General features: G+C 45.5%; 1 protein-coding gene across 24 annotated transcripts in view; it reads right to left on the bottom strand.

Annotated features, from left to right (window-relative positions):
• RBFOX1 (RNA binding fox-1 homolog 1) overlaps positions 1-22,387 on the bottom strand; it is a 1,418,051-nt gene that overhangs the window by 882,745 nt on the left and 512,919 nt on the right. For all 24 annotated transcript variants that reach the window (XM_084882378.1, XM_084882381.1, XM_084882366.1 and 21 more), the window contains one exon: positions 10,521-10,568. Coding sequence is in view for 7 of the 24 variants with exons in the window: in XM_084882398.1 (XP_084738524.1) it covers positions 10,521-10,568 (48 nt within the window). In the remaining 17 variants the exon portion in view is untranslated. The remainder of the gene's footprint in view (positions 1-10,520; positions 10,569-22,387) is intronic.

Here is a 22,387-nt window from a genome sequence, read left to right on the forward strand (position 1 = left end):
AAATTCAGATATTAATTATCAAGAACATAACCCTACCTATCAGAGGCTGAAATCAAGTAAGTTGTCACTGAAAATGTAATTGACAGAGTAGACTGCTCATAAGACCCTTCTGGGGTAAATTGCTTCCAATCCATGCACTGTCTATAAAACACTAGTGCCTTGATAGACACATACCCATAAGGTAATAGGAGAAACAGGTGGGCTGAAACATAAAGATCAAGGAGTGAGTGCCACAGAAGCATGAAGTTCCTGTCTTCTCTTCACCTCTGGGCTTCAATACAGAGATCTGGAGTTTGTTCCTCTCAACAGTTGCCAGATTCAGTGCCAAGAACCACCTACTCCTGGCACATTCACTGTAACCCCCTCATTCACCCTTGGCAGGCATCACCAATCAATCACGCACTCTCTAGTAGAACCTACATGGAGGACTCCTCATTGACACCGCATTCTATGCAGCCACTATCAATCTCCCTTGACACCAGAGATTGAATCGCTTCCCAATCACAGGCTTACACGTTTCCATCCCTCTCTATGCACCTTCTTTTCCAGATTGATAAGCACCTGCAGAGACACCAAACCCCAGGCTTGTCATTGGAGACCTGGTATCAAGTCTCAGCTTTGTTCCTTACTTCGCTGTTTACTTCTTTGATCACACCAGAGATCTAAGAAACTGAGACAAGGACTGAAGAAGAGTAGGAGTGTAGCAAATTTAAGAATGTCATAATAAGGCCGCCTGCATTTACTATGCCAAGCCAGGATGTTAAATTCCCAAGGTGTATTAGCTCATTGAGTTGCACTGTGACCCCAGAAATTATCTACTCTCATCATTTCCATTTTATATGAGTACTTAGGCATCTGAGAGGTTAAATAACCAGGAAGAGAGCAAGCTGGGATTCAAACCCAGGCATTTGAGAACCCTGAGCTAAAACACTTAGCCACTCTGTGGCACCCGTGATTTATTCCAAGGGCTTCCCACAGTCAACTTCAAGGTCAATGGCACGGTTACCAGACAAAGGGCCCGATCTAGCTCAGCAGCTCTCCACTGATTCCCTCTCTCACATCTCCATCCATGGCACTGCCACCGTCATGGGCTAATTGAACTCACAGCAATTCTGTTTCAGAAGCTCTTCCACGTTTATGTGCTTTCCCCAGGCCCCAGCCCACAACCACCTTCAAATTTTTCTAAAATAAATGAAAGAGGAAAGTACGGCGAACACCTCATTTTCAAAGTTTCATAAAAAGAGGAAAGCATCAGTTAACATGCAGATAAAATGTAAAGGCCAGCGCAGAGAGCCGTCCTGGAGTAAGAAGCCCTGGTCTATGATAACTCCATCATGCAGAGCTGAGAGGCCCTGGCTGGACCAGGAGCATTTTGATCATCTGGAGAGCAGACTACTGGGGACCCCCACATAATACCTTACGGTGAGTGATTTAGGGGAAATTAAATGCAGGCAGGTCGCAGAGGGCTGCTCAGCATTAACCCAGCTTATTTCTGTTCTGGTGAGGCCTCGGTAGCAGTCATTCCCATAAAGAGAGCTGTCTTTTCCTTGTGGGCCAGGCACTGAGCGTGTGCCTTGAGCAGGCCCACCTATTGCCTTCTCCTGAGCAGCATCTTCAGTGAAAGGGGCTTAGCCTAGTGGTGAAGACTCAAACCCAGATCCCCTGGACTTGAACGCCAGCCTACACTTACTGCCAGGTGAGCTCAGGCGCATTAGCTCAGGGACACCTCTCTCCCTGGGTGTCCCTGTCTATAAAATAGGGATGTAAATTATATGCACCTTAGAGGATCTTTATAAGGAGTCAGTAATAGAATGGTAGTGCCTGGTATATAGTACATGCTCTTTGCATGCGGGTTGTAATTACTGTTGACCATTTTCTCTTCCAGAAAAACAATCAATCACGGTTACCTTTAGGGACTCTGCTTTTAGTCCATGTAAGTCCTTCTGCTGGGCCCATCCTACTATTGGTTTGGGTGAAGGCACAGGACTGCTATGCACAGCTAAACGACTTGAGCTAAGCCAAGGAGCATCACCCCCAAAAATTATGCTAAAACTACTGAAAAAGGAATCTCTCTCTTTTCAAGGGTAGGATTTCAGCCTACAGCTAGTGGCCACCTCATTTACATTTTAAACACCAGGACCAAGCACTACCAGAAGGCAGACCGATTTTGCTGTCATTTCACTCAGCAGCTGTCTTTTTCTCTCTGTCTTGAAGCTGGTCCAATCCGGTTTCCTATTCAAGATGCCCTGACTCAGCCAGCCCACAAAACATGCATGGCGTGTGTTGTCTGGCCCCATGTTACAGCTGTGTTGCTGTGACTCAGAAAGCTAATGTGAGTTCCCCAGGATCTCTCAATGTATAAAGGGCAGATCCAGGATTCAAACCCAGGTCTACTGCACTGACACTTGAAATAAATTGTGTAGATGTGAATAAAATGCTGATGAATTTTTGGCAGCAACCAATTTGTTGACTTCTGTCCCCTCCTATTCGAGGCTCCACACACATATTTCCAGACACTGGGATATATCATCTCTACTCTTGGCTACCGAAAAAATAACATTGAGTCTTACTGTAGGTGGCTGCATGTGCAGCTCTCTCTCTGATGATGCCCTGTTTCCTAGCAGAAAACAGGGTGCACAGCAAATCTCACCCAGATCTCAGCACAGTGCTTGCTGAACAAAGGAATGGATGCAAGTCTTCAAATGTGAGTGGCTTGCAGGTACTGAGAGGCACTGTTCTGTGGCTGGAGGTGGTGGGAGGGAGAGCGAGCACTGTCCTGCATACAGCCCAACCTTAGGCCAGCGAATGGCTGTGAATTCACTTGGGATGAGTGTCTTGCTGCCAGGAATGATGGTTAATAATCTCAACAAGATTCACAGTCCTGAGGAATTTGCAAGGGATGTAGCCCATTGGCACAAACAGCATAGCCAAGCAACACCAACAAAGGCTTTGCTGGTGTTAAATGGCCAGGAGAGTGGAGCCCTGGGTGACTATGCCTCCTTCAGACCTCCATCTCTGTGCCCGGCCCAGGCATGTTTCCTTGCTTCCCCCTCCAAATGCAACTCAAATACCATTCCTCAGGGATACTTTCACTTTCATTTCCACAGAGTTGGGCAATCTCGTAGCATTTTCCTATTTAATGCACTCATATAATTGGCCTCAAACAAAGGACATTTGGAGCAAAAAAGAAACCCAATCCCCAGGTGAATTCTGTGAGGCTCACCAATGGTGCTCACTGCAGGCTTTGCCCCTGTCTGCCGTGAAGATCTCCTTTTGATCTTTAATGAGACAGTGGTCCATGAATGCACCCCATCCCTGGGAAAGCCCCTCTGAGCAAGGAGCATGCCTCTTCCTTCGTCTCTGTTCTGCCTGTCAGAGCCCAAATGACTAACCCACTCCCATCCCCACAGCAAGAGAGCACTGTAATAGAAAACCAACGCTTTTCAACTTCACTGGCATCCATGCCTATAAAATTCAGATTAATATATTGTCCATGCTTATCAACTCATCAACTTGTCTCCTCATGGCATCAGTGGTACGCTGACCCTTAAACTGAGCGGTGTCTGACATGTCCCTGGGAGGAGCTGCCCATGACCCATGGGAGAGTTGCCACATGGAAAGGATGATTCGCCTCCTCACAAGCCCAGACCTTCCTCTGTACCTACCTAGGTCCGGTCCATGCCTTCTTGTCTGCAGTCCAGCCCAGGTCCCGATTCCATCCATCCTGTCTCCTTCCAGTCCCTCTTGCAGACGAGTAGAGTTTAAAATTTCCCAAATGCAAACCCAAGTCTCTCTTCAGATGGCAAACCCAACATTAGAAAACAGTGTTTCTTAAACTCCAGTTATTTGCAATCCATGTACATGATTTTTAATAAACTCAATTCTTTTGTTCTTGATGAATGTGTTAAAATTGTACAAATAAATCTTAAGTGGGATTTTTTAAAAGGAGGTAGTTATTGAAGTCAATGGAAAGAGCAGTATTCTTTGTCATTCATAGAACATAACTGGAATCAAAACTAAAACAATGTTAATAAATTATACTGACAGAGTGGAATTGTCTGTCAAAGTTCTGGGTCTCTTGGTTAAAAAGGTAGAGTAGCATATGTTTGATACCTTTTGGTTTGTTAAACAAAACCCCAATTTGTTTCTTTTTTATATAATCCCAGCTTTTGAAAACAATTGACAAGAGAATGACTTCAGATTGTGAGTAAGTGGTTTGATGCCACCATCCATGAGCCACCTGAAGGCACCTCCTGAAGGGCAATGCTGGCCTGCAGGAAACCACGGTCCTCCTCTGTCACACACCTTCACAAAGGGATGCCTGGCTGGCAATTCATCCCCACCATTTCTGAGTCCTGGTCAACTTCACCTTGTAGCCAAAGCCTTCAACTTCACTCCTGCACTCCACCAAACTGGCTTCTGCCCCCACCTCCATGCTGTGCCCCCACCTCCATGCTGTGCCCTCACCTCCATGCTCTGCCCCCACCTCCATGTTGTGCACCCATCTCCATGTTGTGCACCCAACTCCACACCTTGCCCCCACCTCTGTGCTGTGCCCCCACCTCCATGCTCAGCTTTCACCTCCATGCTAAGCTTTCACCTCCATGCTCAGCTTTCACCTCTGCCCCCACCTCCGTGCTGTGCTCCCACCTCCATGCTCTGCCCCCACCTCCATGCTCTGCCCCCACCTCCGTGCTGTACTCCCACCTCCATGCTCTGCCCCCACCTGCATGCTATGCCCCCATCCCCATGCTCTACCCCAGTCCTTCTTTCTCATGACTCTCTCTTTGGCTGCTTCAGTCACACATTTTCATCTTCTTGGTTCTGTACAGGTCCGGCCCCACCCAGTAAGGACCTGCACTTCCACTGGGAGAGGAGATGGATGTAAAGCCCCAACCCACTGGCATGGTAAATACTGCCCTTCACACCTTCTATCTCCCCCAGAGCCACTGGAATATGCATACCTGACCCTTGTCTGCCTTAAACATTGGGTCCGCATCTCTATGCATCTGCCCATGCTGTTCCCTCCCTCTGCCAGGAGGACCTTCCTTCCATACACACAAGCCCTGGAAGCAGGCCCAGGAGAACTCTTCCTAATCCATCCAGTCACCAGACTTGAAAGCCTATTGACCCATTTCTGCACACGTGTTTGTTTGGCACAGTGTTTTAAATACCAGTGGTTTGAAATTAAAATCCAGATTTTCAGATCAGCTCAGAAAATGGCCACAATGCGCCTACATTCCATGTGGCAGCAGGCAGCTGTACAACTGCCCTGCAGGTGGGGCCATTTCTCTAGAGTCCAGGGCTGTCCTGGCCATGACATGTCACCCTGCAGCTGCCTTCATCTCCCTCCACTAACGTGTGATGTCTGCCTGAGCCTGGCAGACGGGTGAGTGTTGTTTCCTGACTTTTGCCAAGCATCTCTTTCTCTCTAAGGTATTCCAGAGTTCTCCTAGGTCTCATCGTGTGTCCATTTCTTGGAACCCCCAGGACATTTTCTTTTTAAAGGTATCTATAGTAATAAAAGCATAACATGCAAATTAGACCGGACAGCCAAACGACCTTCTGAAGGAAGCTGCTGTAGCAGAGGCTGAGGCAGAGGCAGTTAGGGGTTATCAGGCAGGCAGGCAAGCAGTTAGGGGTAATTAGGCAGGCAGGCAGGCAAGCAAGTGGTTAGGGGAAATCAAGCAGGCAGGTAGACAAGCGGTTAGGAGCCAGTGGTCCCAGATTGAGAGAGGGTGCAGGCCAGGCTGAATGACATCCCCCCTGCATGAATTTCGTGCACTGGGCATCTAGTTTCCTTATAAATGGCATGGAATGCCTGTCATTGTGGTGTGGCCATTAGCAGATACGCAAGCAAAAGTAGCTATTGCTGGTTGGGTTATTTTGTGGCAGGCATCACATGAACTATTTTGCAGTGTTATCTTCTCAATTCCTCAGATGAACTTTTCAAGTTGGTTTTATTATCTCCAAATCCCAGACAGGAAAAGTGGAGACTGGGGCAAGGGAAGAAAGCTGCTCAGGAGGCGAAGCAGGACAAAAGACCAGGACATCCTAGCTCCCTCCTGTGGGAGTAACTACTGCATCTTGTTGACTCATTTGCTTTGAGCGTGGAACTTCTTCCAAGTCTTGTAGGACACCCTGCTGGCAAAGCACAGGCTGGGAACCAAACCAGGTCTTTGGGAAACTGAAGCCAGAACTGTGCTCTGAAGCCACTATCTCCTGCCTTCAAGACCAGAGCAGGTGCCAGGAGTGCAGCAGAAGGGACGGTGAATTTACAGCAAGCCAGCCGGAGCCAGGACATCAGGGGCTGAAAGTTTGTCCCCTAATTGAAAAACAGATTCTTTACTTAGCAATGGGTGGAGAGACTCACCTAGGTCCAAATTCTTCCATTGGAAAGGGCAATTCTCATATCCTACAAATTTGATCATCTTTGTGTATACGTGTGTGCATGTTATGTGCATACATGTGAATGCATGTATAAGAAATAGAGCTAAGAGCATAGCCTCTGAAAGAAAAAAATCTCAGAAAAAAATTCCAAATCCTGATCTATGATGCAACTTGAGAAATTGCGGTTAAGTCACTTAACCTCACCTGTGCAGTGAGGCATGTTGGTGCCTCCACACACAGCTGTTCTAAGTACCTGCAGGTGCATGCAATGACTGAGCTAGAGGGAGCTGTTGCAAGAAGAAAAGCGCAGAACTTTCTGTGTTACCCACGGGGTCTACCTCCCGGTCAGGATCCCGTTCAATCAGACCCAACCTGAGAGTCGCCATCCCTTGGCAAACCACTCAGACCCCGTACCTGCAATTTCACTGCGGCTCTGACACTGCTTAGCTGCACCAAGCCAGTCAGCAAGCGAGGCGAGGGAGCCTGCCTGTGTTTACCGCCTTTGACAAATGGGCGCTCATCTCCTCCTGACAGGTTCTCCCCCTGACTGATCCATCAACCTCTCCTCTCATCACCCGAATCGCAGTCTTCATAATAGCATTGAATTCGGGAGCATTTTACACCACAAATAAAAATGAATTTAAATGCCTCGGTTCCCCACCAGCAACACAGGTGCTGTAAATGTCAGGCGTGTGCGGTTGTGCGGGGCCTTAGAGCTGCACTGAGTGATGGGCTGCCAGCCTGGTGTCCCCTCTGCTGAGCCTGCTTGAGCTCTGTGGTGCTCCCCTGTGGGAGTGAGCGGCCAGTGCCTCTACCTGCCACTTCAAGGTGCAAATGCGGCCAGCCTCTCAGGTCATCCTGGGGCATCTCCAGGGGGTTCCAGAAATGGCCCCAAGCCATCCAAAGGCAGGTCCATTCCCAGGGCTCTGCTAACGGGTGGTCTCATGAGCAAAAGAGAAACATAAACCAAAACCATGTTCCAATGTGCACCATGCATTTCTTCATAAACAACCAGGCAAGGTTCTCAAACAACACAGGAGGAAAAAGAAACGTCTCTCATTCTGTCCACAGTCTCAGATTGAGCCCAGGCTATGCCGACCAAGAAGAGCGATTTTCTTTATTATGCAATGATGAGAGCTTTCTTCCACTCCGAGGTTCAGTTTGTCCCCCTTCATTACATCTGGTCTAGGATTTTAGGGGAAAGGGAGTCATCTCCAGGTAAAAAGCCCACCCAACGGGTTCAGGTGTGACACGGGAGGGGCGGCCAGAGAGAACGTGTTAGACTCCCGAGAAAACCTGAGACCCTGTGTTCCCTAAAGTCCTCTTATCAACAGTCACCCAAAGAATAAATGTGAGCATGCAGGTACATCCTGTGGAGACCAGAAGGAAGGGAAGGTGAAAGAAATAAGAAAATCAAGTTTAAAAGGTAAAAGGGAGTTTTTCTTGGGAAGCCACGGAGCCCTAGAGACCCCTGATCAGCTTCTCAGTGAAGGAGGCTTTAGAGAAAAGTGCACTCTCCTTCAATGCTCGCGGCTCTCTCTCTGTAAAACCTGCCGGCCACAGGCAGCCTCTGCAGCCACAGGCCCAATGATTATTTTGGCACCTCTGTCATCTCTTGTCACTTTAATTCCACTTTATCAAATCAGTGATGTTGCCAGAAGCATCCGGATTACATGGAGAGACACACACACATGCAGGAGCGAGCATCACCACTCCTGCAAATTCCATAATTATGTGTCAGGGTAGCGGAGTACCGGGGTGACGTCACTGCAGCTGCCAGGCCTGCCATCACGTCATGCACGAGGGAAGGGCTGGCATCCCTCTGCTGTAGAGGGGTGTGGGGCGGAATGCCCTCTTAGGCGATTAGGTTTTGCATCCTGACATTTTCATTAAGAGACAGGACCTTCATAGACAGACTACCTCCAACACCTAAGGCCCACCCCCAATCACATCGGGAAACACAGAGAAGCAATACCAAAAGGACACGTCACAGAAATAAATAAATCAGGAAATAATCTAGACGGAAAGCAAAGCTCTGTGGAACAGAAGAAAGACGAAGTCCTCAGGGAGAAAGACAGTAAAAACAGACCAAGTATTAAGGTAGTAGTATCTCTAGGAATCATCACTACCAACTGCAGCCATAGGTTGGGCTAATTCTGTATCATTCATCCTATGATATCAAGTTCAGGAAACAACAGAAGAATGATTTTTTTTTACATATATGTTTTTATTGATTTCAGAGAGGAAGGGAGAGGGAGAGAGCAATAGAAACATCAATGATGAGAGAGAATCATTGACTGGCTGACTCCAGCACTCAACCCCCGCATGTGCCCTTGACCCAAACTGAACCCTGGACCCTTCAGTCTGCAGGCAGACACTCTATCCACTCAGCCAAAAACACCTAGAGTCAGAAGAATGATTTATAAACAAGACTTCCTTTTAAGTATCTGAATCAACCTACCATCCATGACAAAGCAGAAAAACACACATGTGTGCATGTACATGTGTGTTACCCGTTTTTGGAAAACAGCTGAAGCTTGGACAGAATGATAAATATGACTCCCCCACCAATAAGCACCACAGAGCAGCCATGGCCTGGGGCGTCGCTCCCATCCTGACATAAGAGACTCATGCCGCCAACAGGCAGGATGGAGCTCTGTGGCCAGCTCTCACTGCCCCGAGCTTGTCTGAGTTGCTCATTTATCTTGTTGGTGATGGGGCTGATGTTGTTTTAACAGCATCAGTTCTCCTGGCATTTTTCAAAAACTACTGGCAATGAAAGTTTAAATAAAACAAAAAAGAAAAGAAAAAGTATTGGGCACACACACGTTTGTGAATTCCATAAAAGCCAAAGGGGAACAGAAACATCCTGAACTTGGAAGCAGGGCTGAACCTGTGTTCACCTTGCCGTGAGCGAGTGTCCGCGGCAGCTCACTGAGGGCAGGAATGGTGGGAACACGTGAAAAATCCCGTGGACACGTGGTCAGCCCCAGTGGCAGTTTGTCCCACTCACAAAGCACAGGCACTCAAGCCACCAGCAAGGAAACGTGCCATGAATGCAAACCTGAATGGAAACACCTTTGCCTGCCTGCCAGAGCAATACCCAACCCCCACTCTGAGAAGATCACGCAGAGGGGATTTAAGCTGCCATGTGTTATACTCCTTAATGTAATGTATGGCAATCGCCTTTATTGAAAAGCAAAATTTTGTGTTGAGACGATTTCCACCAACTTACCCATCAGCAGACGACAGAGCTATCACAAAATCAGGGCTGAAAAGCTCTGCTGGAAATAATGACGGCATTGGACAACAGCGGTACAGACACAGACAGAAACATCTTCGGAAAGTGTGGGATGACACCTGGTACACAGCCAGGAGCTATGTGGCCTCAATCCCCTTATTTGACCTCTTTGGATTCAAGGCATTAAAGGTACAATGTTATCTGCTTGGGTGTACTCTGGACAGAAACTTCTGCAAACTCCTGTCAATAAAGAGGGACCATGGGAATATTAAAGTGAGGAGCCGTGTCTACCAGGGCCTTTGCCTGAGGGGATCCATACCAAGTGCAGCAAGAAGATAAATGGGGGCATGGTGAAGGGGGGGAGCACTAAATGTGTAGGCAATGTCCTCCTCTTGCTGCCCAAGCATCTCATGGAAATAGATGTCGTCGCTCCTTTATTGCATGAGGATGGACATGGAGGCAGACTCTCTCCACCCAAAGAGCATATTTCAAATATAAGAACACACCCAGAAAACCCCAATACTGTATTATACATCCTATATATTCCATTTAATATTACTTAATAATATGCACTATGGGACATGATAATCAACCATATTCAACTACAATCAGCACCAATTTTTAAAATAAATTGCATTATACACTCTTCATCAAAGTCATCGGAAATAACACAGAGCAAGGAAGAGTACAATGAACCATTTAAATCATGATGGTCTTTAAAAATAAATTAATTTTTAAAAATAAAGCATGATTGTCTTGACAGCATCTAACAGCAGCACACACATCACCTCTGCAAGCCACCCTCCAGCAAGGCATGTCTTAAACACTGCTTTAGATCACCGTGTTCTTGTTTTGTTTGAAACCAAGACAATGAAAAATATCGACTTACCTTTCTGTCCTCTATTTCCGCACAGGTATTGCAGTCTGCTTTGATATCCTGAGAGGAGGAAGAGAGAGAGAGAGAACAGGAGTCAGACTTATGGCCAGGGAACACTCAGCAGCGTCGTTGAAATGCCCTTTAAAATAATAAAGAGCTCACCCTCCCAGCAGTGCTTCTCGAGCCATTGCTCTTTATAGCGCTTTTCAGAAGTATATGCCTTGGTGTTTGCATTAGAGACATATGGACGTCATAACTAAGCTTTATCACATGCAGATGTGGGTAAAGGCAAAAGCTATGGATCAGAGGCCACAGCAAAGAGAAGCTGATGGTTCATGTAATAATATGCTCCCCAGACACCTTTGTTCACATCGGCAGACTGCCCTCAATCAGACATAATGTCTCTCTCCCATTTCAGATTTAGAATAGTCACATCATCCTCTCTTTAGCCCGAAACCATCCTTGTCTATTTTTTATCTTTCCATCCATCCATCTATGCACCATCCATTCATCCATCGGTCCATCCATCTTCCATCCACCCATCCATCCACCCATCCATCCATCTATCCATCCATCCATCCATCCATCCATCCATTCATCCATCCATCCATCTTCCATCCATCATCCATCCATCCATTATCCTGCGATCATCCATCATCCACCCATCCATCCATCCATCATCTATCAACCATCCACTCATCCATCTATCCATCCATTCATCTATACCTCACCCACCCATTCATCCATCTATCCCTTCATCTGTCCATCCATCCACTCATACATCCATCATCCATTCCTCCATTATTCATCCGTCCATTTATCCATCCATATTTATTGCACACCTACTTTTCTATGCAATTTTCCTTGTTGCTCTTAAATGTAATAGTGGGGGGGAAAACCCACATGGTTTCTACCTTCAAGGAACTCTCCAGTTAGACAGAATGGCAGATACACACACAAGCAACTGTAACATTCATTCACTCATTCAAAAGATATGCATTCAGTACCTCTGACTTGCCAGGCTGTGCTCTGGGCAGAGAAGATTCAGTAACATTCAAAGCACATGGAGGGCGTGCCTTGATGCTACTGACTTTCTGCTAGACGAGACATACAATAAAAAGAAATGGGAATTGCTATTTTAGAAGAGGATGTGTACTATGGAGAAAAATAAAGAGGGGGATGAGGAAGGGAAATGCTGAGAAGAGGAGAATAAAAATTACAATTTTAAAGAGAATCAGTAACTGAGTAAAGGCTTGAAGAAAGGTGTGGAATGAGCTTGGGGCCAGTTGGGGAGGAGCATCTTGGGGGGAAACACATTGTACACGGTCAAGCCAGAGGAGGGAGGCCACTGGCTGGTGTGGGGATCAACATGGGGAAGCAGTAGGAGGCAAAATCAGTGAAGAACCACTCAGAATCACTGTTTGTAAAATGTTATTAAAATACACATAACATTTACTATTTTAACCATTTTTCAGTGTACAATTCAGCAGCATTAAGCATTGTTGTGCAACCATCACCAAAATCCATCTACAAACTTTATATATAATTTTCACCCAAGGATAACTTTTAAAATTGATTTTTAGAGAGAAAGGGATGAAGGGAAAGAGAGAGAAAGAGAGGGAGACATTGATGTGAGAGATAAACATTGATTTGTGGCCAAGTGCCTGGACTGGGGATCAAACCCACATACAACCTAGCTGGTGCTCTGACTGGGAATTAAATCTGCAACCTTTTGGTGCAGGGGCTGATGCTCCAACCAACTGAACCCTAATTCCCAGGGTGGCTATATTTTGGAGAAAGGCCTCTAAGAAAATAAGTAAGGTTAAATGAGGTGATAAGGATGGGGCCCTAATCTGTTGTAATTAGTGCCCTTATAAGAAGAGAGACCTCAGAGATTGCTTGCTCCCTCTCTTTGCATGCACACAGGGAGGAACTGTCATGCAGGACTCAGAGAGAAGGTGGCCATCTGCAAGTGAGGAAAGAGTCCTCACTAGAACTCAGCCCTGTTGGCACCCTGACTCCAACTTCCAGCGTCCAGAACTATAAGAAAATACATTTCTGTTGTGGAAGCCATTCAGTCTGTATATGTTGCCATGGTAGCCAGAGTAGATTCAAACAAGGTTCCAATGATCTGCAAGGCACAGTCAGAGGCCACGGTTTTCAAACTCACGCTCGTGTGTTCAACACCAAGGTCTCTGACTGACCCTAGATATTGAGTCAGAACATGCCTTTTACTCTCACTAAGAACCCTCTTTGGAATTCATGCTCTAAGAACCATAAAGAGAAAGCAGATCCTAATTGGTTTGGTTGGAGCGTCAGGCTGTGAACTGAAGGATCCTGGGTTCAATTCCAGTCAAGGGCATGTACCTTGGTTGTAGGCACATCTGTAATAGGGGGTGTGCAGGAGGCAGCTGATCAGTATTTCTCTCCAATCAATGTTTCTAACTCTCTATCCCTCTCCCTTTCTATCTGTAAAAAAATCAATAAAATATATTTAAAAAGAGAGAGAAAGGAAAGTTTATTTTGGTATGGGAGTGGTGAAAAGCATAAATATAAATGGTGCCATAAAGGAACAAGGTAACAAAGAGTAGCTCCCTGCGGCTTAGGTGTGTGTTCCCGCTCTTTCCCCCAGTGAAAATATGTTAAATTTGCAGAGAGGCCAATATCCAATTCAGATTCACCCACACAGAAGTGGCAGGGGTTAACTTCCTAACCAAGTCAGTATCCCAGAGGCAGGTTATGTTTCTAATCTGCCACTGAGGACCCACAGGCTCGGAAGAAAGCCATCTGGCTGCATCAGCACTCTTGCCACCTCCCTAAGATTATTCGATTTCTTCTTGTCAGGATTAATTTACTAAGCCCAGGCTGGATTTTTTTTATTTAGATGATATTGTTGGTTTGTCATCTGCTGCAGATCTATGCAGGAAGCGCCCTGGGGGATGGCACTCACTTCGGAACAATGTTGGACTTAAATTGGAAAAATGCCACCTTGGCAGGAACAAATTATTGTTCGAATCGCTCCAAGTAGAGCTGCTGTGGCCAGATGGGCTCTGACCTGATCTTTTCCGAACCAGAGTGGCTGCCTAAGTACCTTAGTCCCATGGAAGACTTCGCTGGGAGGACAGCACAAGTACTTACATGCTAAGTAGGAATGGGAAGCCATGCACAAATTATTGTCAATCAATCCATTTCCCTACAATCCAGGGTGCTCCTTTCCACAGCCAGACACCCCAACAGTGACTCAGTCATGGACAACCCATGCCTCCCACTCACAGGGCCCCACCACACTTGTGGTGAGATGGTGCCTCCATGTCCCCATCTGTAAAAGGATGATAATAACGATTGCCTCACGTGTCCCCACATGAGGCAAAGACCTTAGCATCTGGCAAGTCATTGACCAATGTTGGCTGCCGCCCTGGTATCCTTCAGACGTCTTTGCAAGACCTGCTTCTCACGGAGTAATGAGACTTAAAAATGTTTTGTTTTTAAACTTTTTTTCTCCTAAGCCTCCTGAGTTCTTCTGGTTTCCAGTCATCAAAGTGCTGGCTGGCTGTTCTCTCCCCTGATAGAGATTTATTTTCTTCTGCATGTTTGAGTGTGAGTTGTTTCTAAGGATTTCTGTAGGTCAGGGTTATGTATGCCCACTGTGTAGGGCCCCATCAGCAGCATGGATCCTGGATCATTGGTCCCTGTGAATGGGTGGAGAGAAACCTCTGCCACTGATATGCCAGAGGCCTGGGAGGATTCAGATGGTAGGAGCCTGTGGTGAGTTGAATAGTAACCACCACCCCAAGATCCGCGCCCCCCTTCCCCCAATCCTGGGAAAAGTATACCCAGGTCCTCTCCCCAGAAACTTGTGCAGGAGACCTCATTTGGAAAAAGGTCTTTGCAGATGTGGATTATGGATCTTGAGATGAGGTCATCCCGGGTGATCCGAGTGTCCTCTTAAAAGCTGACCATATGATGACAGGCAGGGACTGGAGTGATGTAGCCACAAGTCAAGGAATCCAGAGCTATCAGGAGCTGGAAGAGGCAGGGAGAACCCTCCCCCAGAGGCTCTGGCAGAAGTACACCTGCTGACACCTTGGCTCCTGGCTTGCAGACTGTAAGGATAGATCCCTGTTGTTCTGTACACCTGCGGCAGGTGTTTCACAGACACCGCAGGGGAGTAACCAAGGCCTCCAAAAGCTTCCCATGCAAATCTCTTTAGTTTGATACCTATCCCTGAGCAAAGGAAGGGGTGACCCTGGGACTACTCATGCAATCCATGCCCTTTAACCAGAGACCCCAGGGCAGTCCTGGGTTGTGCTCGGGGGCCCTGTGTTTGCAGAAGAGAGTCCCTGGAACCTGTGAATGATTTCAGGGGTCAGTCCTGGTGGGACAATGGAAAGAAGGGACCAGAAGCTTGCATCTGAGTGGGAGCTGAATAAGGATGCTGCATCTTGGACACAGCACTGTTCTCCTGGCCTGGGATGCTCACAAAGTCCCGGAGTGATTCCTAGAAAACACTTGCAGCTTACATCATCTCTGGGGTTCTGGGGAGACACAGCCTACGGTTCACCTGACAAAAATAATCACCCTCAAGGTCGATCAGGCTTATGATCATCTGCCCTTCTTCTGGGAAAGAAACCCGAGTGTATCCTTCTTCCTTTTCAAAAGGAAATAAAAGCTATGGCAAGATGGGTGATAACATTACAAAAAAGTACCTTTGGACACCACACTCCAAAACTAATTCAGGAGTACATTTCCCATTTGAATCAAAATTATGGAGAAGAGGAAAACTAGTTTTGCCTCCATGCTTCTAGGTTCTTGGCTGAAGGCCCATCCCCTAATAAAAGACAGATTAACAGGAGAACAGTGCAGGGAGAGACATAGGAAAACTAAGTAACTCCCCGCAGGGAATGGCCCAAGCCACCACCTCAATTGCCATCCCCAGCTGAAGACAAAAGATCTGGGAGGTTATCTGGAAAAGCAGAATAATCAAGGGGATGGCTGCTGTGCAGATTTAAGTCATTATCTCCATTGGTGAAAGTTTCTGGCCACTTATCATCCCTCTTTCCCTGGGACAGAGGGAGATACCCTTACAAGTGTAGGTTTCCCTTATAAATATAAATTTATCTTACAAGAGGGCAACTTCTATTCTGTTTTCAGAGCTTCCCCTGAATCTGCAGTTCCTTAAAAATAATCACCCTCAAACAATCCTTATACCAAAGAGGCGTATTTGGGGTGGCAAATTCTGCTCCCCTTCCATTGTAAATGGTTTCCTTTTCAACATTAGTTCCCATGATAGTTTGGACTTAGGTTTCCTATTGTTCTAAGGAAAACGGTTACTTCTAATTTAAAAGAATCCAACCAATACCAGTTTAAATTCTTGCACTTGGAACACAGTGATTTACTGCAAGCTGAATTCCTAAAAAAAAAATTAACCTTAATAAATGTGCTATATTCAGCATGGCCCCTTGGTGAGCCTGAGGTGGATGGGGATGGTGAAGGATTAAAGAAGACAGACAAGAGAATAAAGCTGGGGCTAGGTGGGACACTGCTTTCAGATGGACAGACAGTGCCACAGTATGCAAGCCATGCCTTTATTTTACAGACAGGTTCCATGAGGCAAAGTAAGGGCATGGTTAAGATGTTTACAATGTTCTTGCAGGTTTCAAATCTACTCAATTACATGCACCTGAACTCTATCAAGCTTTGTTTTGGCAGCACTTGCTGCACCTCCCGTAGCCTATATCACTTAGCTACCTGAAACTGCAGGTTCAGACCATAAGCTCAAGCTTACAACTATAGCCTTTGACTATAATTGTGCTGGGAGGAATTTGCCCTCCAAGCTTGGACTTGCATGTGCTTTGCCATGAGTGGACTGTGCCCTCTCATTAGTCAGAGGCTTGAACCTGCCCAAACACTGTAGCTGCTCTCCACAAATAAATATTCAGACTTAAAAAATAAATATAAGCCATAAGTACCATTTGGCTCAATGCTTCCATTTTGTAGATGAGGGAACTGAGAGTCAGCGAGGGTAGGGAATTGGCCTGGACAGCTAAAGGCCTGGAATCTATCTGATCTACCTGCTATGTATTTTATATTTTCCTACACACCACATATTACCCTTGAACCTAAACATTTAAATCATTGGTCTAAATTTAAATACCTTAATTAAGGATAATGATTTTGATTCAACTTAAAAAAAAAAACAAAAAACACCTGAATAACTGTATTGTCTTGTAACCATCATTTATCCATATTTGAAGTCATGTATGCCATTTGGATGAATTCTTCAGCCTGTGTTCACTCAACTAAAAATACCAAGGTTCCAAGAAGGCCACTTGAACATATGAAGAATAGTCTAAATCATGTGCACTGACTTCCTTTACCTACTTCATAACATGTCTCCTTTCACAGGTGCTCAGTTACTGCAATATCATATGTGGCCAGCAGATGGAAGCAAATAACTTCACAAAAACATCAAAAGCTCCAGGCGATAGACCAGAACATCCAATTCCCTGGGTCTGCAAACTCCGTGAAATACCAGTCTTTCTGCTCCTTCAGAATTTAAGTCTCAAATGACGATGTGTTTTAATTAATCAGCCTTAATTACTTACCAGGGATGTGATAATTCAAGGAGGCATTTTATTAGTATGTGTTAAAGAAGTTTCATTCTGATAGAGATCCCTGTTTCAAGGCACAGGGTCTGATTCTGAAAACACTGAGGTTTCCACCTAAACGTGAAGAAGACCAAGAATCTAAGCGCTACTTCACCTGGAATCATACAAATGGCCAAAAAAAAAGTAAGTAAACTACAATCTCAACATAAATCCTTTCAACCAAGAGAGCCAAATCTGGGTTAATTGGCTAAGTCAGAATGCAAAGTTGCTGACTTTATAAGTAGTTAAAGAGACTTTAAGGTGGAATAGGAGTATTTTACTTGGGAGAGGGTAGCAGGAGAGGTTTGTACAGCCAGAAAGCGCACCAAACAATCCCCACACCCAGCTTTTGTGCAAGTAAGAGAACAGGGCATTTCTAAGTCGTCTGTCTGCCTTCATTCTCTGAGGGTAACACCTCCCCAGGAATTATTTTGTTGTCTTCATCCTAATGTTTTTGCCTATGGATTATGCTCTTATGTTCTTTGGCTAATCCTGTCACCTTCTTTCATTCTAATTTTTTTTCCAGCTTGGTTCTCGGGGGACAGAGCGAGCTGGCAGGAGCCCAGGCAGCCCAGCGCCACTGGCTCAGCACGGTTAAATGCGATCCGGAGGAAGGCGGTGCCCCTCAGGTAGGAGCCCTGTGTCAGGAGGTGAACTCAAACCAAGGGTCTGTTTGCAAATAAGAGCTAAGCCTAGGCATCACAGCGGGAGTGTAATGAGAGCGCTTTTAATTAACTGTAAAAGTAATTACCCATATTAGATGTAAATCGCACTTGTTTTTACATGAGGTGAGTAATTTCAGTGCAGCTTTTAAGAATAATGCTGGTGGAAGAGCTGTCAGCTGCAAACCCTCGCTATAAGCCAAGGTGCTAAGCACAGTTTGGGGAGAGAACACATCCTCAGCCAGCCCTGGCTCAGCCCCTGCTGCTCCCCTTTTCATTTAGCTCACCCCCATAACTGTACACCCCTCCACGCTGTACCCCAGCATTGCACACACCCTTCACGCTGTACCCCAGCATCTGAACACCCTCCATGCTGTACAACAGCATCTGCACACCCTCCCATGATGTACCCCAGCATCCGCACACCCCCTCCGCGCTGTAAAGAGGCACCCACACAAAGGCTTCCAAATCTTAGGTTGGTTGGTTTGTAGCTTCTGGCTTTTACCTCCCAGATGATCCCAGCACTTCCTTTGATGGGCTTTGGTGACTATTGAAAGAATAGGAACCAGGTGAAGAAAGAAGCCGAACAGGCCAGTGGCTTGTGCCCTGTGAGCTACGGTGAATACAATACCAAGCAAACAGATTATGGAGGAGACAGGTGTGGGAGAAAGCAAGCCAGCCACAGGGCGATCCCTGTGCCCGAGAAAGCAAGCCAGCCACACAGCGATCCCTGTGCCCTTCACAGAGGCTGGCATTGGAGCTGAAGTTCCTGGGGCAGAACTTGTGGTGAGGATGGATGTCTGCATCGCCTGCCCCCAAGCAAAAAGGCAGTGCTCCCTGGAATTTATAAATAGCAGGAGGAAAGGACAGAGGTCTGGTGCTGGGAGGCAGTGATGGTAAACCCGGACTACCTGGGTGGGGAACTGAATTAAGATACCTGCCTCTGGGCTATGAAATTTCCCTGAGACAAGGTTGAGGTGGGTTCCTAAACCTCCTTTTTGAACCGAGGTGAAGCATAAACAGTCAGGAAGGAGTTTGCAAATACGAAATTACAGTACTGGGTAATTATTTATACTTTTATAGGCACCTTCATTAAGGGATTTGAGGATGCAATTATCAAATTGAAGTTCAGCACACTCCAGTTAAGCAACGGAAGATCAGGAGAGAGGGCTCAGGAAGGCGGGGTGCCCCCACCTTTCAGCAATAACTTAGTGGCCAATCAGGGCCCTTATGAAAGGAAACTCGCCTCCTATTTGAATAGCATGACCACCAATGGGATTCTTTTCCTGCCTGTGGCCTCCTTTGGGTTTCTGGTCGCTGTTGTGTTGTTATTAATGCCTCTGCCTTAAAAGGACGCCAAGAGGGAATTAAGGCAGGGAATGGACTGGTTTGATATGAAGCCCAGAGAACTTAATCTGGTTCAAGATCAACCAAGGGAGAAGTCATACCTGGAATTTGTATCTCCTATGCTTGTTCCTTTCTATAGGGACACACATGTTTCCCTAGGTCTCCTCTAGCTGATACACCTTAAATGCATGTGCCTCCACACTGTCTGTATAAAGCAGTGACTTCCAACCAGTGTGCCCCAAGGTTTTTTAAAACCTGCAATACCTGACTATTGAGTGAGAGGCATTGATCTCTTTCCCTTAGATTATCACATAAAAAAATGATAGGAGTCACCACAATGGTCATCCAATGTGAATGAATCAGAATTATGCCTTTTTTGGGTCAGATCCATAAAAAATATAATACCTGAGAAACTTCACGAATGGGTCTCCCTTGTTTCAAATCCTGGCTCTGCCACCTAACCTTACATGGCTTTCCAAGGTGACTTCTCTGTGCCTCAGCTTCTGTCTTTTAGAAAACGGGTTAATCGTTCCCTGATGTCATCAGGCTGGTCTCAGATCCAGTGAGACCCAGTGCATAAAGTGCAGGCTGATGGTCAGGGGTCAGAATGTTGTTATTACAGTTGCAATTTTTACATTCTATTTCTATAATAATAAAAGCACAATATGTTAATTAGAGTGGATGTCCTTCCAGATGACCTTCTGGATGAAGCTGGGGCTATGAGGGAAGCCTGTGCCTGCAGCCTGGGTAAGGAAGGCCTACTCTTGCATGAATTTTGTGCATTGGGCCTTTAGTTTTATTATGTTTATAAATATGTGGATTATATATTCTTCTGTGCATTGGATGGTTTTATTGTGGTTATTATTCTTCCCTCTCAATGTATTCCTCCAGATACTGCTGTGCTCCTCCAGGTAACAGCCATTGCAGCCCATTCAGCGATCCCCTGGAGGCAGCCAAGATGCTACTTCTAAAAGGACCAGTCTCCTGGGAACTGATGCTGATCGAGGGTCTGTCTCAGCACCCACCACTCCTGTAAGGACCCTCACACAACAGCTAAGCAAAACCACTCCACTTAAAGTTTAATTTCCTCTTAGGAAAGAGATATTCCATAACGCATCCAGTGGTCAAGGCAAGATGTATATCAACTAGAGAAGGTGCAACAGAGCCCAGAAAACTATGTGAAACCCTCGCCCCTCAGCATTCTTATGTGACCTGTTGTACTTAAAGAGAGAAGCTGCCAGTTTCCAAAAAATGGCTCTTAAGATATTGACGAAGCTTTTGCTGACTGTTGGGTGGGAAATGATATTTGCAGTTCCCGGTGGCTGGTAGCCATCTTGTCAACCACAGTTTCTTGGGAAGCAAGATTTTCTGTCCCTGAGATCTTGCTTTGGCATTTTGATTTCTGGGAGAAAATGGATAGTAGCCCTTTGCACAAGATTAAGTAATCACCTCTTTGTTTCAGGAATACACATTTATTATTTACAGCCTTAAGTAATCTGTGTGGACAGAATGGTTGCCCCAACTCCCACCTTTGCTCAAACTAAACCATCATGGACTTGGGATAGTCATGGATGTCTCCTAGTTTCTGTCAACTCCCAACACTGATGGATGTACGGAGAGGAAGAAACCGTGGGTAGATTATCTGCTATCAGAGAGCTAAATGTAACACAAACTCCCATTAAAGAGAAAACTACTGTAATTCAGTCTTTGTGTCGATTTATTCATTCAGCAAAAAACATATAATCATTTTCTTGGTTTAGCTTCCAGTGGATATTTCTAAGTTTGACAACATAGGAATAAGAGTTAGTATATAAGGAGTAAATGCTTATTTTGTATTATAATAAGCATTTAAATCTAAATGTTTGGACCCTGAACATCTGATATGCAACAGTGTATTAAAGAACCATCAGATAAATAACCATGTAGGCTTTTTCAGAAAAGCAAAATAGAAAGGGAAAATGAATGAGGTACTTTCCCAGGCCCTATAATTTACTAAACTCTTTCTGCAGAATGCTTGTATTAATCAATCCTTAGGATGATGGCATGGCTCTGCTCTTCTCCCTCTTTCCCAAATGCCATGTTTACTTGCAGAACCTGCCATTTGTTTTTATGTTTTGTTTTTGTAATGTGTATTTATTTATTTATTTATTTATTTATTTATTATTTTTTTGTTATGGAGAGAGAAAGGGAGAGGGAGAGAGAGAGAAACATTGATGTGAGAGGTGAGAGTGTAACATGGATTTGCTGCCTCCTGCACAATCTCTACTGAGGACTGAACCCGAAACTCATGCATATTCCCTGACAGGGAATCAAACCTTGGTGCATGAGATGATACTGAACCAATTGAACCACACCATCCAGGGCTGTCATTTGGTTTTGATCCAGAATACTGATAGGGAGAAAGGCATGTACAAGAATAGAACCATAGTTGTATAATGATTATACACCTTCATAACTATAGATAAGAGGTTTTCTTACAGACTCTGGGAAACTTGAGGATAAAGCAGCTGTGTAAAGATAAGAGGCCTTGGAACTAGACGAGTCCATTACTCAGAAAAGAAAATACTTTTTTGAGATTGGACCAAGGACAGGACACACTTTGATTTGGTGGCTGTGCCTGAATGCTGATTCCCTCTGGGAGTTTGCCTCAGGAGCGCTGACCATTCTCCAGTCCCAGGAACAGGCTGAGCTGTTTGTAACATCATAGAAGATTAGGCACCTTGTTATGAGACTTAAAGCTCCTGGAGGCCAGACTGCAGACTCTCTCCAACCCTTTCCCTGGTACGCTCCCGGCTGCACATAGCTATCTCCTCTTCCCTCAGGATAAGCCAGCTGGGAGAAAAAAGGCAGGGCAGGATTTTCAGGATGAACTGCTGCTCTTCCATACTGCTGGCAGTATTGGAAGAAATGCTCATCTGTGACTCAACCCTGTCTCTGCTTAATTTCATTCAAGTAGTGACAGGTGGCCTTGGACCCATTTAACATCCAGTATCAATATGAGAATTAAGAATATCCCATTGATTGTCTAACGACTAAGATGTACACTCAAAATAAATACATCATAATAAAGCATTGACTCTAAAAAAATAAAACAAAACAACTAATGACCACCACCACCACAACAACAATAAAGGGTGTTCCCTTTAAAGATTGGGTTATTTTCTCTTTCCCATTGGCAGGCCCTATAGGACGATTGTATTGTGTTGAGAGAGAGCCCCAGAAA

The sequence above is a fragment of the Pipistrellus hanaki genome (genome assembly GCF_964339955.1).
Source record: "Pipistrellus hanaki genome assembly, chromosome: 4".
NCBI classification, from domain to species: domain Eukaryota; kingdom Metazoa; phylum Chordata; class Mammalia; order Chiroptera; family Vespertilionidae; genus Pipistrellus; species Pipistrellus hanaki.